Source organism: Mytilus californianus, unplaced genomic scaffold, assembly GCF_021869535.1.
Source record: "Mytilus californianus isolate M0D057914Y unplaced genomic scaffold, xbMytCali1.0.p SCAF_13, whole genome shotgun sequence".
Classification (NCBI taxonomy): Eukaryota; Metazoa; Mollusca; class Bivalvia; order Mytilida; family Mytilidae; genus Mytilus; species Mytilus californianus.
Genome location: NW_026262615.1, coordinates 5,237,091 through 5,249,149, shown reverse-complemented (window position 1 = coordinate 5,249,149; position 12,059 = coordinate 5,237,091). Strand labels below are relative to the sequence as shown.

The 12,059-nt window shown below is 32.5% G+C and overlaps 1 protein-coding gene across 7 annotated transcripts in view; it reads left to right on the top strand.

The window, feature by feature from the left end:
• LOC127723032 (MAM and LDL-receptor class A domain-containing protein 2-like) overlaps positions 1 to 12,059 on the top strand; it is a 77,945-nt gene that overhangs the window by 3,896 nt on the left and 61,990 nt on the right. For all 7 annotated transcript variants that reach the window (XM_052229448.1, XM_052229449.1, XM_052229450.1 and 4 more), the window contains exons 2-6: positions 6,970 to 7,031; positions 7,889 to 7,957; positions 8,201 to 8,293; positions 10,382 to 10,594; positions 11,730 to 11,804. In XM_052229448.1, the coding sequence (XP_052085408.1) occupies positions 6,970 to 7,031; positions 7,889 to 7,957; positions 8,201 to 8,293; positions 10,382 to 10,594; positions 11,730 to 11,804 (512 nt within the window). The remainder of the gene's footprint in view (positions 1 to 6,969; positions 7,032 to 7,888; positions 7,958 to 8,200; positions 8,294 to 10,381; positions 10,595 to 11,729; positions 11,805 to 12,059) is intronic.

Genomic DNA, 12,059 nt, shown 5'->3' with positions numbered 1-12,059 from the left:
CTCACATAAAATGTATCAGCATATCGTGTGTATTTTAGTGTAGACACCATATAATTAACCACCCAGGCGACCTCGAAGTCTGCCGATGTCATATAACCCAACATAAACATAAATATAGATATAAAAAGATAGCGAACACGTGCAATAGGATTTTTCTAGGTCTGTTTGATTTCATAATGGTTAAAAATTTATGTTAAACATCGTTTTTACCTGTATAAGAATGAGTTTTTAAGGATCCAATCAGTCAACCTTTGTTTCAATTTCAATGCTGACATTCTTTTCTCTTTAATAGCTGAACACGCCTTGTTTATGCGTAACCCATCTCTAGCTAAGGGGTTAAATTGAAGGTCACATGAATACGGATTCAATGAGGTAGAATGATTCACTCGCAAGTGATTAATTCATCAGCAATGTTTCATAGCTTATTTTGACAATTTTACCAAAATGGCTGCTAAAAGCAAATTATAATTTCACTATTTCACTTTTATTTATGATTGAACCCAAAAAAAAAATCATATTTATTTTTTTTATATTTTGTAGATAATGCCCCTTTAACTTCAATTCTTCTTTGTAAAAATATATAGAGATAAAGATAAATGTTTTCGACAGAAACAAATGCATTTCAAGACACATGACAAGGCCATAATCTATGTCCAGTTTCATAATAACTTTTAATCAGATTTGTTGCAATGTAGCATATGTAGCTAAAGCTTATATGTAAGCATCTCTGTTCATTTAAAAAGATTATTAATATAAGCTTATTTGAGAGTGAAAATCTTCAGTGTACGTTATAAAATCGAATTTTCGTGACCATGAACGTCATTCTTAGATGTGTTCATTCTACAGAAAGTCTATAAGCAGATAATATATACGGAAAGCGTTTGATGAGAAATAGTTGATAGGCGTATCTTTTTCTATCCGAAAAAGGTGGATTTGTGCAATCATAGGTGCACATGAGTGTTAACAAAAACGTTTAATACAATTATATGTGTCTCAATTCATTATCAATATATTTATGTTTCTATCAATTTTAACTTAATAATAGTAAAACATCATGTTTTTAATAAAAGAAAGGAGAAAATATGAAAAGGCCACTTTTTTGCCTCTGGTGTTCGAAAAGAAATACTAGATAATCATAAATTTAATTAATAACATCCTTAAGATGATCACAAATCATTAATCTATCGGACTGAAGTATTTATATGTTTAAATTCTGTGTAACATATTGACGTTTAGTGCAAAACAACAAAAAAGTGCATAAAATGCCATATTTTAGATCTTTTCATTAATATTTAGATATGAGCAACAGCTTTACCCAACATGGTATTTTGTAACTAAATTTTAAACCAATGACCGAAAATACATTAAAAATGGTCCATCTAACACAGTTCCATGTGTCTTAGAACTGGTCATTAATACAGGTCTAATACAGAATTTTTACTGGTCTGAATACAGGATTTTCACTTCCGGTTTTTAGTTCAAAAAGGTGTAAGAAAATGAATGTGAGTATTATACGAATTATTAGATTTAAACATATTTGATGACACAGTTGTTTTTTTTTTCATATGTAATAATATTTTAAGTGGCTCAAAGTGTTATTTACCTGTGAATAAAAGGGTAATTCAACGCACATAATTACTTTTTATGGTTATTCGACCATTTAAATGAAAATTAACCCAATCAGTTCATATTAATCCAGTACGAGTCTTCCTACAGATGTATTTGTCCTCGATCAGCTTTTGGTGGTTATTTGTAGTCACTGGTTAATAAAGGTGACATAAAATGGGTGCTTTCATATTAATCCTGTATTATGTACTCGTACAGTGGTATGGGTCTCGGTCAGATGTATTGGCCTCGGCTATGCCTCGAGGCAATACAGTTAATATCAACTCAAAACGACCGCACTTGCACATACCACAGGATTAATATGAAAACACCGATTTAATATAGAATTTTACAAAGCTGTTAATGTGTCTTTATATATATTTTGTCCAAAAACTATGCGTGAATTGGCCATTGTAGGTTTAAAAAAGCAAATTTCGACATGTTTATTACGTCTTAGTGATACCACAAGTAATTTTTCTGCACTAAATTGACCAGATTATACTAACCTATTCATTTATCAATAACATAATGTTTTTGAAGGCTTGCTTAATTTGACTATTTTTGCAATTTCAAGGGCCAAGTAGGTTCTTATCATACCTTCTCTTTTATCGATTGTGTACATTTCCATATTGTGATATTTTGAACGAAAGAGTTCGTCTTGTTTTGTTTCATAAAAAAGAATGGCCAACGTAGAAACAAGTATCTTGTCTTAGGGAGGGATAAATCGTGCTTTGTAAAAAAAAAACCACTCTGATTCAAACAAAATATTCTCTGAAATTGACATCATCAAGATAATTGATTTCTTGATTGACAACAAATTTGTTGTGTTTGAAGGACGTGTTTTTTAAACAAACAATCGTCATTCCCATAGGAACCAACTGTGTTCTCATCTTCCCGACTTGTTCCTTTGTTCATACGAGGCTGACTGCATACAGGAACTTCTTAGGAAGAAAGAAAAACGTTAGCAGTACCCTTTAACTTCACTTCCCGCTATAAAGATGATGTTCTCTCACTGAATAATTCAAAATTGGTGACTATGTTGAACGCATCTATCCCATCAAACTTGAGGGAAAGGATACAACAGATACAGTTAAGTCTGCCTCATATCTTGACTTTCTTCTAGAAATTGACAATGAAGGTCGGTTTAAAACAAAATATTACGACAATAGAGTTCAGCTTCCAATTGTGAATATTCCAGCAGTGACTGCATTCGGAGTACATATCTCCCAGTTGGTACGATATTTTAGGGCTTGTATTTCCTATTATGATTTCCTTGATAGAGAGTTGCTGCTCACATAGAAGCTTACAAACCAAGAGTTCCAAGTTGTGAAGTTGAAATCATCCCATCGTAAATTCTACTGACACCATCACTAGTTGGTTGACCGGTTTGAAATATCCGTTCCACAAATGACAACGGATGTGTTCCAATTGTCGCAACTACAATTCCACCCCCTTTTCCCCGAATGTAACCTACATAATTTGACTTATCACCGGGTTTGTACTAACATGAGCAACACGACATAGTTTTCTATGTTGTGTTTTGTGCACTGTTGTTTGTTTGTTGGTCTTTTTCGTTTTTAGCCATGGCGTTGTCAGTAAAATTTTGACTTATGAGTTTGAATGTCCCTTTTGCCTCTCTTTTTGAACGAATGTGTTCTTTTTAATTTTTTTATGTTGATATGCATATAAAAATATTAGTTTACGAGTTTATAACATCGGTATACTAATATTCCTGTTACTTTTACCAATCAGTAATAATCTGTCATGTACAAAATTAAAATAACAATTGCGTTTGAATCGCTTTTCTGGATCGACCTTCAACCGAAACCAAATACTTGAAAGCCAAGGACGAATAAGTATCGAAACATGTGAAGATCTAAATGACCAAGAGGGACATATAAATTGGCGCCAAATACTCATAACGCCAACATTCCCTTTATCGACCCAGAGCTATGAAAAATGAAAATAACACTTAACATGCGTGCAAAGCGCTTTTTTGGATTTTTAGTCATCAGGAACGCTCACAGCAAACATATTTGAAGCGTGCAAAGCACTTTTTTTGATTTTCGGTCACCAGGAACGCTCACAGCAAAAATATTTGAATGCCTAAGATGTATAAGTACCGAAACATGTGAAAAGCTATAAAACCAAAAGGGACCTCAAATTACATGTAAGGTCAGTTTTGTCTGAGGAAGTTAGAAAAGAGGGACGAAAGATACCAGAGGGACGGTCAAACTTATAGATCGAAAACAAACTGACAACGCCATGGCCTAAAATAAAAAGACAAATAGACAAATAATAGTACAGATGACACAACATAGAAAACTAAAGACTAAGCAACACGAACCCAACCAAAAAATGGGGGTGATCTCAGGTGCTCTGGAAGGGTAAGCAGGTCCTGCTCAGGAAGGGTAAGCAGGTCCTGCTCCACATATGGCACCCGTCGTGTTGCTTATGTTATTACAAATCCGGTAAATAGTCTAATTCGGTAGGTCACATTCGTGAAAAGGGAAGGGTATTGTAGTTACGACATAAGGAACATATCCGATATCATCTGTGAAAAAGTTATTCCATAACGGTCAACCAACGCGTGATGGCGTCCATAAAATTTACGAAGGGATGATTTCAACTTCACCATTTGGAACTCTTGGTTTAATAGCTTCCTTGTGAGCAGTAATCCTCTATCAAGGAAATCATGATAGGAAATAATTGTGAAGCTGAAATCATCTCTTTTGTCGTAAAGTTTTGTTTTCAACCGACCCTCATTGTCAATTTCTAGATGTAAGTCAAGATATGAGGCAGACTTAACTGTATCTGTAGTATTCTTTATCTCTAGTTCGATGGGATAGATTCGTTCAACATAGTCACCAAATTTTGTATTATTTAGTGAGAGAACATCATCTATATAGCGGAACGTAAAGTTAAAGGATATTGCTAACTTCTTATCTTTCTTCCTAAGAACCTTAGTTTCTTGATAATTTCTTAATTTATTAACAAATATTTCAGAATGAAATGCTACCTGTTATCATTTCCGAAGTCTGGGTTTGGCATGTGAAGAATTCCCGGTTGCTTGAGCTCGGAGATTTTAAATGGACAAATTGTTTCAATATTTTGAATTTCGGCTGTTTATTCACATATGGAAAATAAATGCAAATTAATCAAACGATCGTATAACATAGGAATTGAAACGATTTTTTTTCGGAAACCACACGTTGTTAATAATTCAAGTATTCATTTACGTCGACTTGTCTATCTTGTTAGGTACAGATCATAAGATCTTTTTATTAGATAATCCTTTAACACGAGAAAATGTTATTGAAAATTAAACAACTCTTTTTGTTGGTTTAAAACGGATAATAACCCCATACATAAATTGCACATAAACATAACACGTTGTGATCGTTTCAATATTATAAATTACGTTTTCAGCTGAAATTATGCTAGAAATTTGTATTGTGTTTGTATTAATTTGAGTTTTTATTGTTCAATACAGGGGCCCACAAACTCAATTAAAGTTAAACGATGCTTAAATGTTAAGTGTCAATTAAATTTTGAAGATATTCACTAGTTTTAAGTTACATTTAAAAGTGAGATATCGTTTCTTTAATTGATGTTTGTGCAACCTAGCCAAGGCTTTAATCATAAAGCCAATGACATGTTGGTATTTTTGACGTGTGTACATATCTTTATAATTTCTTTTTAAAAGATATGTGAAAGCCCTTCCACATTGAAAAAGTTATTCATGGCCATTTCAATAAGATTCAAAATTATTCCATTTATTTGATTTTGTAACAAAAAATGAGTAATACTATTTAAATTAGCTTTGTGCACGGACCTTGTCTTTTTTTAAAACTTAACACCTGCCTCGTGTTAAACATGGTAATAACACTTCAGCTATATCACAATGAAAAAATTTAGATAAATAGAAGTCCTGAGACATGACAACAAAATAATGTAGATTTTGCCCAGTAAATTTACGCATGTGCATTGTTTGCAAATACCAAAAATAAATCATCGTATCAGCTGATTCACTGCCTGGTATCCTTAGGATATCAAAAGACATTCAAATATTCAGAACACTGTTTTTTACACACCATGTCTTTGTCTCCTAGATCTTCAGTCCGACACGCCTAATAAGAACAATTTCTACTATTAGAGTAATATAAGATGAAGACTTGAACGTACTAATTTCTCCATCTACTCCTACAAACGTTTGAGAGTGCTGGAACTTTTCCCCGTCATTCTCAATACATGTCATTTTCAGTCAAGCCGTTGATAATTCAAACAATTATTTCCGATTTTTGTGTTAGTTAAAGTGACGGATTAAGAACTCCCAGTACTTCGGGACCAGAATAAACTGGTACAAATGACAAGATTTCAAATATTCAGGGTTTACTCTTTCCTGATAGTAACGCACAAGGTATATGATGACCTAGAATTTTGATAGGGTGTTTATATTTAAAAAAAAAAAACCCTTGAACTGTTACTCTTTTATGGCAATAACTCAAAATTTTATAGCTATATTATGACTTTTTTTATACTAACAGAGTGTTACTCTTTTAAATATATATATTCCCTTGTCAGACGACAACCCGATCTCAACAAAAAGTAAAATCACAAAAACACTGAACATCGAGGAAAATTAAAAAAGGAAAGTCCCTAATCAAATGGCAAAATCAAAAGCTCAAACAATCCATCGTTGCCAATAAAAGGATTCTGTTGTTCTTTGTATTACATGGAAAGAATGTATTATTGAACGGTTTATATAACCTTTGCTTCGGAAACATTATTCACAGTGTTTGATTATATTTTTACTGTCATTCGTGACATTTAATGATTGATCGAAAAGGTTTAGGAGAAGACATGACCTTATCGTTTTCGGCAAACATGATTATAGTGTAAATCGTTAGGATCCAAGTGAATTTTTCACTGCCTTATTGATGGCGTTGACCTACGGTCTTAATTTATCTATTATACTCTGTATTAAGCAATTGAAAACTTTCCGCCTTTTAATCAATTTGAGTTTGGTTCTTGCAATAATGAACTATCCACAATTTATGTTTGATTATGGCATACCCCTTGTTGCAAGATCGGAAACATTTCTATTCGTTGAAATGTACTTCCATTGTTCTAGCATGTATATTTATCAGTTTGCACATATGCTAAAACTTATAAGATACGGTATATGTACAACGTGTTTTATTATGTCTTTAATCCATTGATATAAAAAACAAGCATTTGTATATATATAATGTTTACAAATATAAAAGCTTGATATCGGCTTGGCTTGGTGGGCATGGGTGCATGCTGTGGGAGAGATGGTAAATAGAAAAAAATCACATGCACCAAAATTTCGTTTTTCAGGAAAAGCCAAAGCTGTGAATAATTTGAATGAACTTGAACAGCTTCTAAAAGAACGAAAATATGTAAGTACTTTATGTTCAATAATATCATGGAGTAAATGCAGTACAGTATAACTGATTAAACATATATAAAAATCTGTCTGGACTCACCATTTTCAAAACTGATGAGTCCAAAAATGCATCAATATTGAAATATTTTATATAAACTGAACACACATATCATGATTTTATAGCAAAAGTTTAAAAGTAATCTAAATTTAGTGTCATTTCATTGCTCTATTAGGTCATGGAGACTAAAATAATAAATTATATTGCAATAAAATATCTTCTTCTTACTGTTGGACTCACCATGGCCAAAAAATGACGAGTCCCTGGACTCGCCATCAAAAATCCTTAGTGAGAACCCTGATACAACACAATTTGTAATCAGATAATACATTTACAAGACAAAAAAACTGATTGAAAGAATATTTAAGTACGAGATACCAAAACATTTCTAGCCATCAAAGCTTATAATGCAAGTCAATACAGCAATCAAATGTAACAGCTGCTAGACAGCAGACATATGAAGAGTAAATGCAAGAACAAGACAGCAATCAAATGCAAGTTTTGTTAGTTGGCAGAACATGTGACGAGAAGATGCATATTATAGTGCCTATTATAAGTGTCATTTAAAGTATACCATAATGTCATCACTGTGTTAAAATCAAGGGATGGATTATGATTGCTAATGTGACATATACCCAAAATGACTAAAAAAGGAAGTATAAAACTAGAGGCCACCACGGGTCAACATGACAACTATCCAATATGACCAAGGATGTAAAAAACAACAAGTCATCGCAGGTCAATCAACAGATGGTACAGTTTACAATTTGCTTTTTTTGTTTTATGTCATTTATTTTGTATACTTAAATCAGGAAGCACAAGATCAAAAGGAGACCAAAGAAGAAATGAAGAATACTCTGCAGACAGAAGAAGAAAAAAAGGTAAAAGAGGATGCAAAAAATCATGTTCAACAGATTTTGGTTTCCTATTGCAGATAAAGTTTATGAAAAAGAAAATTAAATGTTTGAAATATTTCTTTGTATTCAGATTATGATAAACTTTAGTTATAACTTAACCTATTGTTTCTTTAAATGTTTGTTTCCAAAAAAATCTGGAAATATTAAAAAAGGATATCGATTTGTTTTCACTGTTAGTGTTTTCATTTTTCTACATCACTGTTTTAGGAGGAACAAGAATATAGTGATGTTGAAGAAGAAATGGATAGGGCTTCACAGGAAGCGGATGAAAGGGAGATGCATGATAACGATGAAATAGAGGTTTGGCTTTCTTTTTTAGTACTTTTCGGTTTGATCAGCTCTTTAACGTTTGTATAAAGGTTTCGGAATTTTGAATTTTTGACGTGTAGCATCACGGAGGAGATATAAGTCGTCGAAATGCGCATCTGATGCTTAAAATTGGTACCGTTAATGAATTTACAATAACCACTGAGGAATAGATTTAGTCCACGTATTAAATTTATTGATTTATATGCAAAAATCGTTATTTGACACTGAAATTCGAATCAAATCTGGGACTCCCACATATATTCCTACATCATTCACGAAAGGGGAGATTCTAAAAAAATCATATATGTTTTCTATCCTATGATATAAACACAAAGGAGACGATGAAAATATCCCGTCTATATACTAGAAACCCAACAATCCTGATAAGTACCGATTATCAGGTTATCTGAATATTGATATCGTAAAATATCAGCTGCCAGTCACAATATGATGCTTTTTGGTCGAGTAAGGGTAGCAAACGAGTTCATAAAAGGCTTCATATTGTGTCGAGCAGCAGATATTTTACAATATAAATATACAGACAACCAGATAATCGATTTATCGGGTTGTATTTGCGTATTTTGCATGATAGAAACAAGTGTTTTCTTTGTTTTACCAGCAAACCGGAAGATGACTTGAAAAGTTAGGGTCAAACATTCATTATGACGTCGGTGATATGTCCGGATCAAAGTTATTCAAGCCGGGTCAAAGTATTTGACGTCACAAAGCCGTGATATGCACTTTTATTAATAGCTGAGCAGAGTGATATAGACAGTTTGACGACCGATAAGAAACTATATAAAGCCGGCTGTCTATACATAACATTTTTTCTAAAGTTCTCACTACCTTTATTCTGAATGTTAAATATTGCCGTCAGAAATATAATGATCTAGTATATTCAACCAGTTATGTGAATCGGTGTTGATTCTCAGAAATTCTAAAAATCAACTTCAAAGTCTGCAATTGCAATACTTACAATTGTTGAATTATTCTCATGCAACTGAATAGCGACACCCTGTTTTAGATATTTTGGTACCAGAATAGTCGTCTGATCTGTTAATTTACCAATTTTTGTCCTATTCCTGGTTGCGGCATTTTCAGTTTGGATTCGAAGTGGAGACGGTTACCCTGGTGTCGTTCTTTTTAGAGATCATTCGATTCAATCAGTGTTTGCTCTTTTGGATTTGGAAAACCTAAAAGACTCAAATAGTTACTTAGTAATTTAATCATCTTGTATGGAGAAAGAAAAAGAAGTGTGAAGTGGATGTTGTTAAGTCAGACAAAAAGTAGAATGTACATGAAACAGAAAATAAAGGCAGCTTTTCCACTGCATTGAAGGCCACACTGTTATATTGATATTAAGAACAGCAATAAAAGCAATGCTGCAGCTTTTGGTTTTATAAAAAAGTTTTAAACAAAAATACCGAACTCCAAGGTAAATTCTAGAAGATGAAGTCCATAAAAAGTGACAAAATCAAACGTTATCAATCAACGGAAGGAGTGAAAAACAGCTGTCATATTCCTGATGTGGAACAGACAAACAAACATAGAAATAAATCTAACAAAGACGCCAACAAAAAAGCACGCAAAGGAATTTTGTGTTATGAACTTACACGAATACACCATATTCCTTCTTTTTTATTTCAAAGTCAGAATAACGTGCAGTGATAATGTGTTCCTGTAGACTGTCAAGGGTTACCTCGATAATGATTCAATGTACGTTTTGTATACACATAATCCATGAAAATGTTATAATCCTGATAAATCAGTTTGGCCGCATATATGTCCAGACAAAATACATCTAGCATGACATTAAAGGGGGACACACTTGGTATAAGTTTCATGTACCATAACTTTGAAATTGTCTTGGTTCGATTACAAAAAACGATGTTTTGTACTCCGCCTAAAAAAATCCAATAGTTGAACCATCTCAAACCTAATTACTATAACAGGTTAACTAGTAACAATTGTTTGGACAATTGTAATAAATGCATTTAGCAAAGATGAAACAATAAACTAACATTCTGGTTCTGATTTTGTTTTTAAATTTTATGTTGTGTTAAAATTGTATTTTTTTAGGGTCGAGAAGGAAGATTTGGTCATAATTTGCATACCTCCCAAACATATCTTGACAGACCCGGCAAGTATAATGCAAGAAAAACTGAAGAAAGCATGCCAACATTTACAGATAAAGAAGGGTTTTTGTTAGAGAAAAAAATCAAAGAATGGAGAACGACAAATGAAAATGAAAAAGAAGAAGACACAGAAGAATTACCTATAGATCATCCGGAGGTATAGAAAATTGCTTTCAAAATCTTATATTTTTCTTTTGTAGGAAACAGATGGATTTGAGAATTGATTCTCCTTTACATGACAATATGATTAAAAAGTATTGGATTTCAAATCTTTTCTAAGCGAAGGCTGCAAGACTGAATATCTTGAATGATTTGTCAGATTGAAAACAATTCTCATAAAACGTTTGGTAAATTTTACATTTATTTTGGTTAATAAAATGGATTTATAAAATTCAATATTTTGGGAATCGACTTTTTACAAATGCACGGAGAGCACATGGACATTTACGCGTTAGTTGGTATTTGATTATAATCCCAAAACAGAGGTTAGCCTTTGGCATTATCCCATATTTGTCTTATTCATCTCAAGGATGTAGGGTAATTGCATACCTGAATTCAGCACCTAAACGCCCATTTGTCGAAACAAGTTTGAACATGAATTCAGTTCTTATCATTGAAAACCAGGTTCAACCCACCATGTTTTTTTTAAATGTCCTGTACCAAGTCAGGAAAATGGCCATTGTTATATTATAGTTCGTTTCTGTGTGTGTTACATTTTAATGTTGTGTTTCCGTTGTGTCGTAGTTCTCCTCTTATATTTGATGTGTTTCCTTCAGTTTTAGTTTGTAACCCGGATTTGTTTTTTTCTCAATCGATTTATGAATTTCGAAAAGCGGTATACTACTGTTGCCTTTATTTAGTGTAGATATGGATATGGTTTATTTGTTTCAGCTTTTTATTATTTGTCCTGGTCATTTTGAGGCATTTGTTGCCAGCAAATTAATGGGATAATTAGATACTAGTATTTTTTTTAATAATGAATTGTAGATTGGCTTTCATAGATTTTCAATATGATAAACAACTTTTGTATTTTTACTTTGATAATGGAGTCAACTATTTGCTAAAATGAAGAAAAAAGAAAGAAGTCTATTAATGTTTTATGCAATTCTTACATTTTACTGCAAATTTGATATTCAGATTTCTTTGTACGCATGTTTTACCATTAAGGATAATAGCTTCTTTTTTGGTTCGTATTACAGAATTCAAAAACATGCTTACATCTGACAATTTGTTTACAGATGTTAATGTACATTTTAAGAGAAATCATCTGTCTTGTTTAAATCTTTTTTTAGAATATTGATCCAAATGATCCTTTATCTAACCTGCTTGAAGGTATGGAAATTGAGAACAAGGGGAAACTTCATCTTGTAAGTATTTGTACATGTTTAATAATTATGACTTCAGGTAAAATGATCCTTAACCGCATTCTAGTAGCTTGAAACAAGAAAATAAATATAAATACAGCAATTCAACACGATCTCTATGTTTTGTGTTCAATGGTATCAGAAAAATGAACAGTTTTAACAAAATAGATAACAAATTCTCTAGTTGAATGCTGTTCTTCATTCTTTTTACAGTTGGCCCTTTTGTCGTTTTCTACAGGAAAAAGGTTTTTCTCTTTT